Here is a 15,084-nt window from a genome sequence, read left to right on the forward strand (position 1 = left end):
CCCCTTCTCCGTTCACCTTCTCCCCCATGGCTCCTCTCTACTATGCTTTCCCCACTGGGTCTGTCATGACAGTCTATACTGGGATCTCAGGGATCCAAAAAGTGAAAGCAACCCCCGGAGTCTATGGGGACAATCATTCTTGTTCCTATGAAGAATCTGGCTTGGGGAACTGTAATTTTGATCTAAGTCACTGTTACTGGATTAGAAATAAAAGAGGAGTCAGACAGCAACAAATTCTCCTACTTTATTTTGTATACATTTCATGATCATGGGGACTACATTGACATTGCTTTTGTCTCACTTTTTCTTCAAATAAACATTAAAGACTCAGTTAAGAATGTACTCTATTAACACTGATACCATGAAAACATCTTTTAAAAAATGAGGTATTTGACTTACTGTCCCAAACAGTAGAGGTTTGGGCAAACTGCAGAAACGGTCTAGTAAGTAAGAAAATGAAAGTGAATACACTGAAACATAAAACAGAAGAAGGATTTGGCAATATGCTGCTGTGACACCCTGAGAATCTTTATTGCAGGCAAAATAAATCCACCACTTTTTATCTCTAAAAGCAAAACCAGCATGATTTCTTCCTAGGGCATACATTTCTATTCAGAAAAGATCACAGAATGAAGAGGGGAGTTAATATGAGAAAGTAAAGACACTAAGATCATTCTTTTTGCCCCTTTCCCCACCCCAATACAAAAATACTTATTAATGGGCCACTATTTCCCTTGCTTTCAAATTATCTTAGAAAACATTTAGAATTACACAACAGCAGCATTTACAAGTGTATTTATATAGAACTGTTGTCAAGGCTCAAAATACCATGAAAGCTCTTGAGAAAACAAACAGTTGAGGTATTTCACATAAAAAACTGAACAATCAGGTTAGCCACACCCAAAATGATGATGAAAACGTGAAAGATTAATTTAGGCCACGTCAGACGCTCTTCTTGGTGGAGGGAAATTATATAGATGAGTGATGGATATATGAATACAAAGGCCAGGCCGCATGCTGCTCCTGAGTATCTGCAAAATAAAAGCTTTTGGGGTTAATATTCATCTTTTACTTTGCTTTTTCTGATTTACAACTAAGGTCAACATAGCACAATTTAAATCTTCCTCAGTCTGATATCTCAAGAAACGTTATTTTTGATTCATTTGTTGTTGACATAAAGCATCTGGGTTCCAAACTTTCTTTACTTGCTAAGTTAATATAAAATATGATTTCCTGCTCATCTTTATAGCATCTGCTTGACAACGAGTTTTTATTCATCCCTCAAATCTCTGTAGTTCTCTGTGTTTGAGTGATTGTGGCTACTTCCTCAGAAACATCTGGAGCTAGGCCTCCTATCTTTGATCTTTTATAAACTAATTACTCATTCTGAGTTTTTGAGAGACCGTTAGCATCTGTTTAAGTATGAGAATAGACAGATAAATGCTACCATGGCATTCAGCATGATTATCAAAGATAATAACAAAAATACTTAGACATGAGACTGTGACAGAGAAATATGCACTTTCTTCTCCTTTTCTCTATACTTGGGTTTTCTTGAGGAACAGTTTAATAGGAACTTGTAAGCCCATTATATTCAATAAGCATCGGGTTTTCAATCTCCCCCTCTTGTTCCTTGTTACTTAGGTAACACTTAGGTAAGTATGTTAAAAAAAAATGAATAATTCCTGCTGTGTATAGTAAGAGAAATCAGATCATTCTAAATCCCAATTTCCCATGATAATTTGAGGTACAACTTTATTCCTACACTATTCATCCTGTCATGTTTTTAGAATAAGGATATTAAAGAAAGCCATCTTGGGTCTAAACTCTTACTTAAACTCTTACTTTTTGACTACAATTGATACTGAAATATATTTTTGAGTGAAAATTGATGAAGGAACTTACAATGGATTAAGGAAGCTTTGACAAATAAAGGATCTCCCAGGTACTCCCAAAAAGTTTACATATATTAAAAATAACTTTTTATTTTGGATAGAGAGAGGAAATAAAGTAGAAGATGATGAGAAAAAGAGAAAGAAAATGATGCCTGAGGCTAAGGGATAATTGGGCTTCTAGAGTGAGTTCTTCACCAGAACAAGCAGAAATGGAAGATAATGAGCATCTTAACTGACACCAAGAGGCTGCATTTGAATGTTAGTTGTTTTAAATACTCATAGGAATTTCATACAATTAAATTAAAACAACAACAACAATGACAATGAGAAAAGCCTAAAAATAAAGACCAATATGCATAAGGGCGCCATTCCCTTACAAGGCAGTACCTTATGATCCCGCCTATGTTTGGGTAGAAACAGGCCATGATCACTCCAGCTCCCACAACAATTAGATTAAGAATCAGCACGTGGAAAATGCTAGAAGTTGAGAAGAGAGTTTAGAGGAAAGAAAAAATATAAAAACAGGCAAATTATAACCACTAATATGAGAATACAGATCATTCTTAAATATTAAAATGTCTTAAGCTCAGTAAAATCACAGCAAAAATAGAAGGCAACAGTAGTCCCCAATTTTGGTAACAAGAAACTGAAATCAGCTCTTTTGTGCAATTATACTGGTTAAATTTTGTGGAAGCACACTGGTAGTGTGCATCAGAATTTACATTCTTTGATCTATGATTCCATTTGGAGTATCTTGAGAAATAATGCAAACAATGAAAATGCTATGAATATGAAGATATTTATGGAAAAAGAGAAGCATCTTGGACATAGTAAGGCAACAATTTACTTGATAGAATATGTTAAAAATTATTTAAAATAACGTCACTATTACCTTGTAAGGTAAAATACTACCTAGGCAATTCAGAAAAAAGCCAGCTAGATTTTCATTACACAAGAAAACCCCAAAAAACATTTGAAAACAATATTAGAAGGATATACACGGAGAAGGCAGTAGTGATTCTGTTACAATTTGGGGTTTTGGATAATATTCCCTCTTTTCTATATTTAACAAACTTTTCATAAAGTGTTTAAATTACTTTTACATTAAAAAACACTATGTTAAGGGAAAGACAAAATGGGCAGGTTTTTATTTTTCAGATTTAACCACTTAAAGCTACTCACTACCATGAGCAGAATATTGACTAAATACTTTAACTAGATATTAACAATTCAAGGTTTAGAAATCAATTTTGGACACAAAAAACACAATGTAGATGAAAATCTGATGCTGAAGAAATAACTCCATTTTCCCTGAGAATGATTCTCAAAAACCAAATGTACATTTCAAAGCAACCCTTTGGGCCCAAGTTATCAGAGGTTAATTAATCCCAGATAAAGATTACAGACAGAATTAAAAACAAAGAAAATTATTTATACAAATAAGTGGTTAGTCATATACCCTGATGAATTAGAAAGATAACAGGCTTACAGATCTTACTGTTTACCCAGAAACTTCTAACTTAAAATTGCATCAGAGCATTTGGGTTGGTTCCAAGTCTTTGCTACTGTAAACAGTGCTACAGTGAACATACATGTGCATGTGTGTTTATAATAGAATGATTTATAATCCTTTGGGTATATACCCAATAATGGGATTGCTGGGTCAGGGAAAACCAAATGTCCATCAATGATAGACTGAATAAAGAAAATGTGGCACATATACACCATAGAATATTATGCAGCCATAAAAAAGGATGAGTTCATGTCATTTGCAAGGTCATGGATGAAGGTGAAAACCATCATTCTCAGCAAACTGACACAAGAACAAAAAACCAAACACTGCATGTTCTCACTCATAAGTGGGCGTTGAATGATGGGAACACATGGACACAGGGAGGGGAACATCACACACCAAGGCCTGTTGGGGGGTGGGGGGCTAGGGAGGGATAGCATTAGGAGAAATACCTAATGTAGATGACAGGGGGATGGATGCAGCAAACCACCATGGCATGTGTATACCTATGTAACAATCCTGCACGATCTGCATATGTACCCCAGAACTTAAAGTATAATAATTTAAAAAAAATTGCTTCAGAGCTTTGAGGTATTGGCTGGGCCTTTGTTATTTCCATATTGTAAAAGGGAACAACTCTGTTACATAGATGGAGGCAGTTGTATCCATCTGTATTACTTTTCTAAAATTTTAATTAATTATTATTATTTTTCTAAGAGACAAGGTCTTGCTCTCTCATCCAGGCTGCAGTGCAGCAGTACAATCATGGCTCACTGAAGCCTTGAAGTTCTGGGCTCAAGCCATACTCCTGCCTCAGCCTCCTGAGTAGCTGGGACTACAGGCATGTGTCACCATGCCCAGTTAACACCCATGTTTTCCATACTATATTCTTTACTGACAAACACTCTCCAAAGAATAAAAAAGGTCCTTGATAAAGGAGTAAAACATTAATTTGGCTACATCTCATGCTTTGAATACATATCTTTTAAATATTCTGTGTGATCAAATAGGAAGGTCATAATAAAGCACATCTGCTGTGTACTGTAGTACAGTACACCGGAAGTCTTGAGGAAAAATACTTGTGTGGCTGAGATGGAGGGCAATCTAGTTGATTTGCCTACCAAATGCTATTTTTAATTGAACTGCAGTCAAACTGTAGTCATTCAAACTCAGGTGTTTCACAGACATTTTCCTGAAAATGAATGCTATGAGCTTGTCACTTCAAGGAAAAAAACTATCAGTATTTGTTGCCAAAGATAAAATTAAAGCTTGCAAATACAAACTAGAATTCTGGAAAACATGCATTTGCTACTCTGAGCTCGAGTTTCCCCCTGTTTAAAGGCTCTTATGATAAAATTGGTGACACTATTAATGAAAGTGGGTTTTGATATTGTAAAATAAAGTGTGTCAACATTTGGAAGATCCACAGAGCTCAGTGAACCAATATTTTCCAAATGATCAAACAGATGTTACAAAATCATGCATGCCTAAAAGATCCAAAGTGCAAGATAGGCCAACTGGTTTTCATGTAAACAAGTTTCAGATTCCACATCGCAACTCCTAAGAAGTTACTATTTGTCAAGTTTTGGCATAGTATCAAAGAAGAATATCCACAATTATATGAAAAGACTAATCAAAGTACTTTTTCTTGGCTGGGCGTGGTTGCTCACACCTGTAATCCCAGCACTTTGGGAGGCTGAGGTGGGCAGATCAAAAGTTCAGGACTTTGAGACCAGCCTAGTCAACATAATGAAACCCTGTTTCTACTAAAAATACACACACACACACACACACACACAAATTATTAGCTGGGTGTGGTAATGCATGCCTGTAGTCCCAGCTACTCTGGGGACTGAGGCAGGAGAATCACTTGAACCTGGGAGCCAGAGGTTGCAGTGAGCCGAGATCATGCCACTGCACTCTAGCCTGGGTGACAGAGTGAGACGCTGTCTAAAAAAAAAAAAAAGTATTCTTTTTCTAACTATCTATGTGAGGCTGGATTTTCTTGACAAATCTAAATGAAAACGGCATGTTATAACACTGAATGCGGAAATAGGAGAATCTAATTGTCTACAAGTAAAGCAGACATTAAATAGAGGTTTGCAAACATAAATTAAAAAAATTTTTAAAGTAGTTATTTTTATTTTTTTTATTTTTAATTTTGGTGGGTACATAGTAGGTGTATATATTTATGGAGTACATAAGATGTTTTCATACAGGCATGCAATACATAATAATCATATCCTGGGGACTGGGGTGTCCATCCCCTGAAAGTGGCTGTTTTTTATAAAAATGTTATTTATGTTAACAAGTAATAGTTTTATTATTGATTTTAAAGAAATTAAAAATACTTTAAATTCTGTTTTTCAATATTTAAATACTGATAGCTATACCTGCATAAACAAAAGATCCTGGAGTCCTCAATACATTTTTAAGAGTATGAAGAGGTCCTGAGACCAAAAATTATGCTCCAAAGTATGCACACTCTATAGAGTGCTTATAACCGGAAGATAAATGAAAACAACAGCATGTTCTTGCTGGTAAGGGAAGAACTCTAATGTGAACACAAAAGGGAAATCTCTGACTTTTTCCAAGAAGAAAAAATATTCTTGTAAAGAATACAGAATTTAAAGTATTTTGTAAAGATAGCCACAATTCTACAAAATAATGGCAGAAAACAGGAATAGTGTATTTGCTTAGCATCTTTCATCTATAAGTTCATTGTATTTATTTTCTTTGGTGAATTATAAATACAGCAGAATAGAAACACAACCAGAGGCTTATACTTACTGAGCTCCAATCTTCAGGATGATAACATTAGAACTGCAGCTGCTGTTGTACTTGTCAGTCCTTGAGACCTGGTAACTCGACTTTTGCTTTGTTTTTGAAACCAACATATTTATGGCTAAAATTAGTTACTGAAGAAGCAGACTACATCAGTTCATTTTAAACTAGAACTGATTAAGACCACTTGTTTAGTTGGTTACTGTAAATGTAATTTTTTCCAAATTTATTCAAAAGTTATCTTTATTTAAAAGAACTTATTCCTAATAAAAGTAGACTAGGTTCTTTTCACTAGGATGAACCTATAATAAAACTTAATATAAGAGTAGGAGTTAACCAAGGGTCCACAAGAAGGCTGCAGGGAAACTGTGAAGTGACATGTAGAAATTTCTCTTGGATGAGGGTAACCAGCTTTGAACAGATTTTCAAAAGAACTCACAACTCCTTCATCCCCAATAAGAAGTTAAAAATTATAGCAGTCATTTAAGCTTGTTATATATCAAATAAAAATCATATATCTGATCTTCAGCTCTAAACAGTTGGTCATTTATGTAAAACTGAATAAATGTTAACGAATGTACAGTATAAGTAAGCATTGTTGGACTCAGAAAACCATACCCAAAAATGAAAGCCTCAGAAACAAAAGTTTTGCTCTGACTTTCTGAATCTCAAGTCGCATTCTCCCCAAGCGAGCTTAGAAACTAGAATCCCTCTTCCCCAAGGTGGAACATAGAAACCTTTTCCCCCAAACTGGCCTTTTCCTCCAAGCTGGCCATCTAATCTCCCTCTATTTCTGTGTAAAAACTAGCCATAAAGAAATGATCTGACCTGTCTTGTTTGACTGCAGGTCATAAGACTCCCATTCCATAGAGGGTTCTGCCCCAGGCTCAGATGAAAAAAACAGATGCTCAGAGAGGCCAAGAATCTAGACAGAGGGCCTTGCTGGGTTTCCCCTCTCAGTCTATTAGCATTAGACATGGCTGTCCACATAAACCTAACCATAAAAATGGATAATTTCCCCTGTATTTTGGGGTCTTCATTCTAAAGGCTCCCATGTAACATAAAACCACATTCAAATACATTTATATGCCTTCTTTCCTCTTTTTTTTTTTTTTTCTTTTGGAGAGAGAGTCTCACTGTATCACCCAGAGCAATGGCGTGATCTTGGCTCACTGCAGCCTCAGTCTCCTGGGTTCAGGTGATCCTCCTCCTCCCACCTCAGCCTCCTGAGTAACTGGACTATAAGCATGTCCCGCCATGCTCAGCTAATTTTTGAAAACTTTGTAGAAATGGGGTTTCACTATGCTGTCCAGCTTGGTCTTGAACTCCTGGGCTTAAGCAATCCTCCTGCCTTGGCCTCCGAAAGTGCTAGGATGACAGGCATGAGCTACTGAGCCTGGCCCTTTTTGCCTATTAATTTGCCTTTTGTCAGTCATTTTCAGCAAACCTTCAGAGGGCAAAGGGCAAGTTTTCCCTGGGTCCTGATAGTGATATTTAATGATTTCAATGACCAATAATTAAAATAAAAGTGTTGCCTCTCATTAGCCAGACATTGCCAACGTATGTACTATACACTAGAAATTTCTTGGCAATGTGTAAATCAATAGCAATTAAATGATAAGATAAATATAAATGATATCAGAGCTAATTAAATATACTGGAAGGAATAAACTTTAAATCATTCTAGACAAGGGAGTGGCTTCTATTTTTAAAGCTCTTCAGGGAAGAGGACACCAATGATCTATCTTTAGTCACCACATTCATTAGGCATTTTTATAGCAAAAGGATCAGTCACACTTAAACTGACCTGCTTGCACAGTCATTTGTTGCTTGGCACATCTTGCTGGTCAAGAGAAGAGCCCTTACCTAGGATTAATGTCACCGAAGATATGGCCCAAAAGCTGAACACGAGCCAGGTAGCCTAAGAGTGGGTATACAGTCATCATCTGGAACAGCAGGAATATCCTTGCAATGAAGGACAGGGTGTCACTGCTAGGGAAGTTGTCTAAAAAATTCTAATCCAAGAAAGATAATGAGGTCATGTTACAAATCAAATTCAGTACACACACATTCATAAAATGGAATGTCTTCTGTTTATTTTGAACACAGGCACAGGTGCTACTCCAGTTGTGGTTTGTGGACTAGTGCCCATCCACAACTACTTGTTAAGTATTTTTTCAATGAGGTAAGTATATAAATTGAAAGTGTTTAGAAACTTTTACAGAAATCTGACATTGCCACAATTTTATTCTATTTTACAAAAGTCTCAGTCTGCAATATGACATTAAGGCAACAACAAAGACAATTTTGTCCATCACCACACAGACAGATGGAGAAAGCACTGCTCTATGTGGTTCAAGCAAAACACCAAAGTCTGTTTTAAAGATTTAAAGAGCTAATTTAATTCAATGTTATTTTACCCTCTCTGGCTCTCTTGCTTTCCTCCTCTAAAGCACTGCAAGCACTTTTGAAGTAAAGATGACAGAATAAGGTGAGAGTACGTCTATCACCTACTACATCATTGTTTAGTCTATCACTAAATTGAAAAGGATTTATCTCTACTTCCTTTCATGACCCTTTTCTCCATTTTGGTTTGGTATCTTAAAGTTAATTACTCAGAATTTTAATTTTTTCTTTCAAATAAAAATATCACAAATATCCCTATTCCCAAGGGAGTAGACTTTGTATGAGTTTGTTCATATCAGGGAAATTTTCAGCAAACATTTGGTTGCCAAAGAACTTCTGGAGTCAAGGAAATCAAGGGAATAAAAACATTTCCAAGCTGCCGTAATAGTAGTAATTCAAACTTATTTCTCTTTTAAAGATGAGAACACTATTAACACGATTCTGCTGAAATAACCATTATAATTCAGCTGTAATAAATCACATTGTACACTCCATTGCACTCTATTAGAGGAATTTCTTCTGACCAGAAAGTCACTTGTGAAATGTTTTTTGTGAGAAATTCTTCAGTCACATATAACTAACGACTATACTATTGCTAAGTTTTTGATGGGTTAAATCAAAGAAAATATTAGTTATGGCAATCTTTTACTAAAATATTTTTTTCTTTTACTCTGTCTCTCTCTTTTTTCTTTTAAACCCTCTGGTAACTCATAGAACATCTCTCTCTCTTTTTTTAACAGTCAAATACTCTTGTTTTGTTGCCTGTCACTCAGTGTAAGAATGAGAGTCTGATTAATCCTTAGGGTCTGATTAAACTAAGACTCTAGTTTATCCGAGGGCATTTCCGATGTGGGTTTTGGAAAATAGAGAGTGCAATGTATTCTCCATGGAGGTTTTATAACTACGTAAGAACTACTTTTAACAGTTCCCCGCAAAAAGAGAAATATATGTACATAATAGAGGTCACTTATTTGAGTACCACAAGATGCCTGGCATGCAGTACATTATCTCAGAGTCCATCTAAAAATCAAATGGGGTACTTATTATACTATTTAATGGAAAAGAAAAATAAAGCTTAGAAAGAAAAGGGAAGGTGCCTAAGTTTGCATACTTGGAGTAGATAGCAGAGATGGTATTAAAACCCAGGTCTATCTGATGTTATATCTTGCCACTGTATCACCCTGCCTACTATAAATACATGAAGGTATACACAATCACACAGAGAGAGTACACAGTGCCTTACCTGCTCAATACAATCTTTGGATAATGGAGGCGAAGGAAATGAAGCAAAAACCAGGACTCCAATATAGAGATAAGTTAATGTCACCAGCATATAAGCAATGCACAGGTCCCTCACCTGTAAATACAGAGCAAAAGTCCCATAATATTGAAGACCTTGAGGTAAGTCTACCTGAATAGGCTAAGAAGATTAACAAATAAATACAAAAATCGTCTTTTTACCTCATGTATGTGTGTATATTTCTAGATATTCAATCTGTTCATAGAAAGTAGTTAAAACAAAATCCACACACTTTACAATTAGTCTGCCAATTTTTTTTAAAAAAGTAGTCTGAAGTATGTAGACTAAGCTACCTGTTGGCAGACTTAGAAGTTAACATAAACAGTGGTTTAACATGACTGAAATTCTGAATTAATTTCAAAAGGTGATTTAGTTACCAAATTATAAAATATTTAACTACAATAATAAAGCTGAGGAACAACAAGAAAGTAAGCATGAGCCACTTCAGTATGGTCTGCAACATTTTAAAATTCTTCCTTTGGTAAATTAACTTACATCATTAAAACATGCCTAGTCCGCAGCAAAGAACATATTATAATATATTTAATAAATAAAGCTAGTTAAAGAACAGACAACAAGCAGTATTAAAGACAAGCTTAATAAACCTAAACAGTAAACAAAAGGAAATCAAAAGGCAGCTGTTCCAACAGCTGCACAATGTTACAGGAATCAGCAAACAAATACAGAACATTAAATAAAGTGGACTGCTTTCTTCTACTGCGGTTCCCACCCTTCCAACCTCCCGTCTCCATGCAAAGTAAAAAGCTCCAAGATATTTAATGTAGCCAGCTGTCCAATCCAAACAGAACAGACTCCCCAGCTCAAAAATCTGGTCTTCATCACCACTAAAGTATTAGCCAAACAATTCATCACAACTAAATTATGGCAATAAGCCTATTTATTTTTCACTTTAAACAAAAATAACTTTGAAAGCCAAGGAAACAAATTAGAAAAAAAATAAACTTAAAAACATTTGATAGCATAATAAGAAAACTGGACATTTAGTATTAGAAAACATTTCTGACTTTTTGGATTACTTTCTTCCTTAAATGGGCTAAAGTAGTAGAGTTTTATAAATTTGAATGTTGATAAATGCAGTTAAAAAGTAAGTGACAAGTTTTGAGAAATCTTAAGGTCAGGTCTAAATTGACAATCAGCTTGAAAGCAAATCAGGGATTTAAAACCCCAAATTAGATGGTGGATAAGCCCATGGAGCTAAAGCCTTATGCAGATTGGTTCCAGCCCTCTCAAAATGCTTCTAATGGTTTAGGAATGAGGAAGAGGATGACCAGACCTCCAGGGGGGTTTTCAAAATCATTCTTTAGTTCATGAAGCTGTAGGTCTGACGGGAAGCCAGACTTCAGTCATCCCTAGGGTTGCCTCAGGATCTTGTGTGGGATGAACAGCAATGAACCAAGCCAAAAAAACTTTTTCATCAAAGAGCAGTAGTTTCCCATTATGTTGTCTGAACGTCATTCTACACTCAACTTACCCAATGCCACTCAAGAACAGAGGTAGCCTTGTAAAAAAATCTTGGGAGGCATAGCAGCTGTGCCTGAGACAGCTCTGTAGGGATAGCCACCATTCCATAGACAGTTTTCAGCTTATCTGCTACCTGATCACCACATTACTTTGGTCTAACTTCTTGCAAAGAATCATACTTTGGGGGAAATCTGATGAAGATGTAAAGGCTATGGTGCAGGGTTTCCAATAAGAGTTTTCCCCTCTGCTTCTCTGTTCTCATTGCACTATATACATGTCTCAAATATAGCAACTATTCCATTGTACTGATAGTCATTAATTTTTATTATAAAAGTAATCCACATGCATGATATACAGAATTTCAAGTGGAGATAAAATGTCCCTTGACATTCCTAAAATAGCCAAGGTTAATAGTTTGGTATCATGTTGGTTTTTAAATTTTTCTCTAAATGTGTCTGTACCACAAGACTCCGGGATTCTCAGGACAGGGACCATGTCTTTTTCTTCTTTATTATCCTCAATATCCAGGACCACACCTGGTTCATAGGAGGAACTTGGTAAATGTAGATAAAGAATAATAGCCACATTAGCTTTATTAAGTGCTTATAGGTGCCAGGCTCTGTTGCTAAGCACATTACAAACGTCATTTCATTTAATCCTCATCGCAACCTTATAATAGATACTGTCATTTTCTTCATTTTACAGATGTAAACTAAGTCCGGCAAGGTTACAAAACTCGTTTGTGGCTGCAAAGTGAGTATCTGAAACCAGTATTCAGATCAAGATCTTTCTAGTTCCAAATTGCAGGTCTTTAGCTACTATGATGGAGAGCTGGCCAGTCCCCAATGCAGTTGTGTCATAGTTAATAAATAATAATAATAGTAAAAGAGGTAACAAGTTATGAGTAACAAACGATACAATAAAACACTTACAGAGATGCTTCCATTTTGAGATACTAAAATCGGAAAAGTTCTATTTCATAGTACTCCAACATACATTCAGTAAAAGTGGCTCAGGAGTTGCATATCTATTTTCGTCTAAATAATGAACAGAAATGATGCTTTTATTATAAAAGCAGCTGAGGTTTAGCGTGATGCTGGGAAACACGCCACTTATGAATAGTATACACATATGTGGGCTTTGCTATTCTCTGGCTCAAATGCAAGCTATTACTGTATTAGGCCTAAAGATACGGCCTCTTGAAAGCCCATTTAATGACACGAGACAGAAAAAAAAGCTATTCTTTAGAAAATGAAGCTCAAGTAAAAAATGTATTTAAAAAGAGACACAAGTGACAATATAAACTGGTAATTATGTCAAGAAGCCTATAATTTAATAAGGTAACTGATTTTGCCTTGTGAACAAGAAATGGCTGGCAGGGTTGATGGTAGAAAAGTAAAGACAGGTAGAATGCCAAGTCAGAATGAAAACTGCATCTACAACAGGCCCAGAAGTGGGTCTGGGAGCACATTCTGTTTGTCAGACATGGTTTATTATTTGTTCCACGTACCGTTCATAGTGAAAATACTAACCAGTGGGGCATTTACTAACAAAAATGACAGAAACTGACCACACAGACTGACCCCAAACATTTACATAACTTCTCCTGGTATACAGCCAAGTAAACCACAGATTCATATGAGGAAGGAAAAAGTAAATAAAAAATCAAGATATAAGGCATTCCAAATGGCTTTAAAGAACAAAGCAGGGTAATACAACTAAACACAGACAGACAAAACAAAACTAAATAAAAGAAGCACTTAGAGGTTCTGATTCAAATACGACGAGAAAGTATCAAGAGGTCAATCCACACAACAACCAGGAGGTTTATAGGGACAACATATTTTGGTGATAAGAAACTAGTTGGATGGTCTTCAACTCCCTAACCCCCCTTTTTGGTAAGATATGGCAAAAGAATAGAAATGATATCCCATTTATACATATAACAAATTAGGTTTAGTGGGAAAAAAAACTATGAAATGAAGTTAACTTGGAAAACCTAGAAAATTTGATCACTACACCTATTTAGGAGTTTGTTTCTTTCTTTTCAAATATCTTTAGCTCCAAGTGCAACTATAGTTTATACAGAAAAGGAGACCTTTTCTATTTTTTTTGTTTTCTTTTCTACTTTCAAACCTTTGTTTACTGAGCTTGGAATGATCCAGTATCCACGTTATGAATTCAGAGTCCCTGGCAAGCTTTACATTTTCTGACTTTAATCTCAATATAATATTATGCAATGATATTAACAGGACTTCTGTAAGTCAAAGTACTTACTGAAACCTGGTGAAAGGTATAATCATTAAATAAATTAAATGACAAAGTTTTTCTCAGAATACTGTACCCATTTAGCTTGATTTTTGCTAACATATAAGTCAATTTCAGTATAATCAAAAGAAGAGTGTATATATTTACAGTAGTTTAAGTGTTTAGAATGTTGCTGGCACATAGTGCTTCATAAATGTTAGCTGTATCCTTAGCAATTATTATTTTAAGAAGTTAACATGAAAAGTACAACTAAATTTTTGAAAGCTAGACCATCACTTCATACCCCAATTTCAATTAAGACAGAAAAAAAAAAAAATCACCGATTTGAACCTTTGTGTGGTTTTTTTTTTTGAGATGGAGTCTCGCTCTGTCACCCAGGCTTGAGGGCAGTGGCGTGATCTCAGCTTATTGCAACCTCTGCCTCCCAGGTTCAAGTGATTCTCCTGTCTCAGCCTCCCGAGTAGCTGGGATTGCAGAGGCCCAACACTATGCTTGGCTAATTTTTCTATTTTTAATAGAGATGGGGTTTCGTCCTGCTGGCCAGGCTGGTCTGGAACTCCTGACCTCAGGTGATCCAACCACCTCAGCCTCCAAAAGTGCTGGGATTACAGGCCTGAGTCATCACTTCTAGCCATTTAAACCTTTGCTTTTAAGATTTTGTTTTAAAAATATTTTCTACAAGTGACAAAAGGTGAATCAAATTGTATTAGCTGAACCCAATATAATAATTCTACAAAGCCCTAGTCTCAATACTAAGTGGAAATAACTCATTTTATGGTATTTACATATGAAATACAGATTTCGAGACCCACTGAGTGTTCTACTAAGCAAGGCAAGGACATGTCTTCAGTCCTTGGGAGACCATAAATTAAGAACACCCATCTCAATCCAGCACTGAGCTTCTTACAATGGGGCATATACACCTCCAGTTAAACTGGTGTCACTTTCCAAAAAAGCAATTCAACTTGAGAATATTGGCGAGCGAAAAGTTAAGCACAGACAGTCCTCACTTTGCAGGGTAGTATGAGACTATAAAAATTACTATGCAACCTGAAACCGTGCAAGGTGATCACAGTAATCAATGGGAAAATGATAATTGTTCCATGATCTTTAACAATTGTCAAAACATTAAATATTCTTACTGTCAGTTACAAATCTATAGGGAAATTTTAAAAAGTAAAACATTTTTTAAAGCACATTACAATATCAGAAATATTGAGAATTAAAGTATTTTATTTTTTTGGTAAAAACTTACCAAGAATGGTCTGAACTATGTTTGCCTCCTTCTTCTGATTGTATAACTTAACAATATGGAGCAGGCATCTTTTCCATGCCTTGGTGAACTGTCATACTCCTTTATCCTAACTGCACCGGCTTCTAACATTTCATCTTTTGTGCTTTCAATGTTATGAGACATCTCTGCGAATTCGATTAAT

At 35.7% G+C, this 15,084-nt stretch overlaps 1 protein-coding gene across 1 annotated transcript in view; it reads right to left on the reverse strand.

Moving 5' to 3' along the window:
- Positions 1–224: 224 nt before the first annotated feature.
- The window catches only part of SLC38A9 (solute carrier family 38 member 9), an 87,962-nt gene continuing 73,102 nt past the window's right edge, over positions 225–15,084 (reverse strand). The window contains exons 13-16 of the mRNA XM_017548673.2: positions 9,842–9,955; positions 8,059–8,207; positions 2,283–2,372; positions 225–1,031 (exon numbers count right to left, since the gene is read on the reverse strand). Coding sequence (XP_017404162.1) covers positions 866–1,031; positions 2,283–2,372; positions 8,059–8,207; positions 9,842–9,955 — 519 coding nt within the window. The 3' untranslated portion in view covers positions 225–865. The remainder of the gene's footprint in view (positions 1,032–2,282; positions 2,373–8,058; positions 8,208–9,841; positions 9,956–15,084) is intronic.

This window comes from Cebus imitator, unplaced genomic scaffold, assembly GCF_001604975.1.
Source record: "Cebus imitator isolate Cc_AM_T3 unplaced genomic scaffold, Cebus_imitator-1.0 Scaffold213, whole genome shotgun sequence".
Taxonomy (NCBI): domain Eukaryota; kingdom Metazoa; phylum Chordata; class Mammalia; order Primates; family Cebidae; genus Cebus; species Cebus imitator.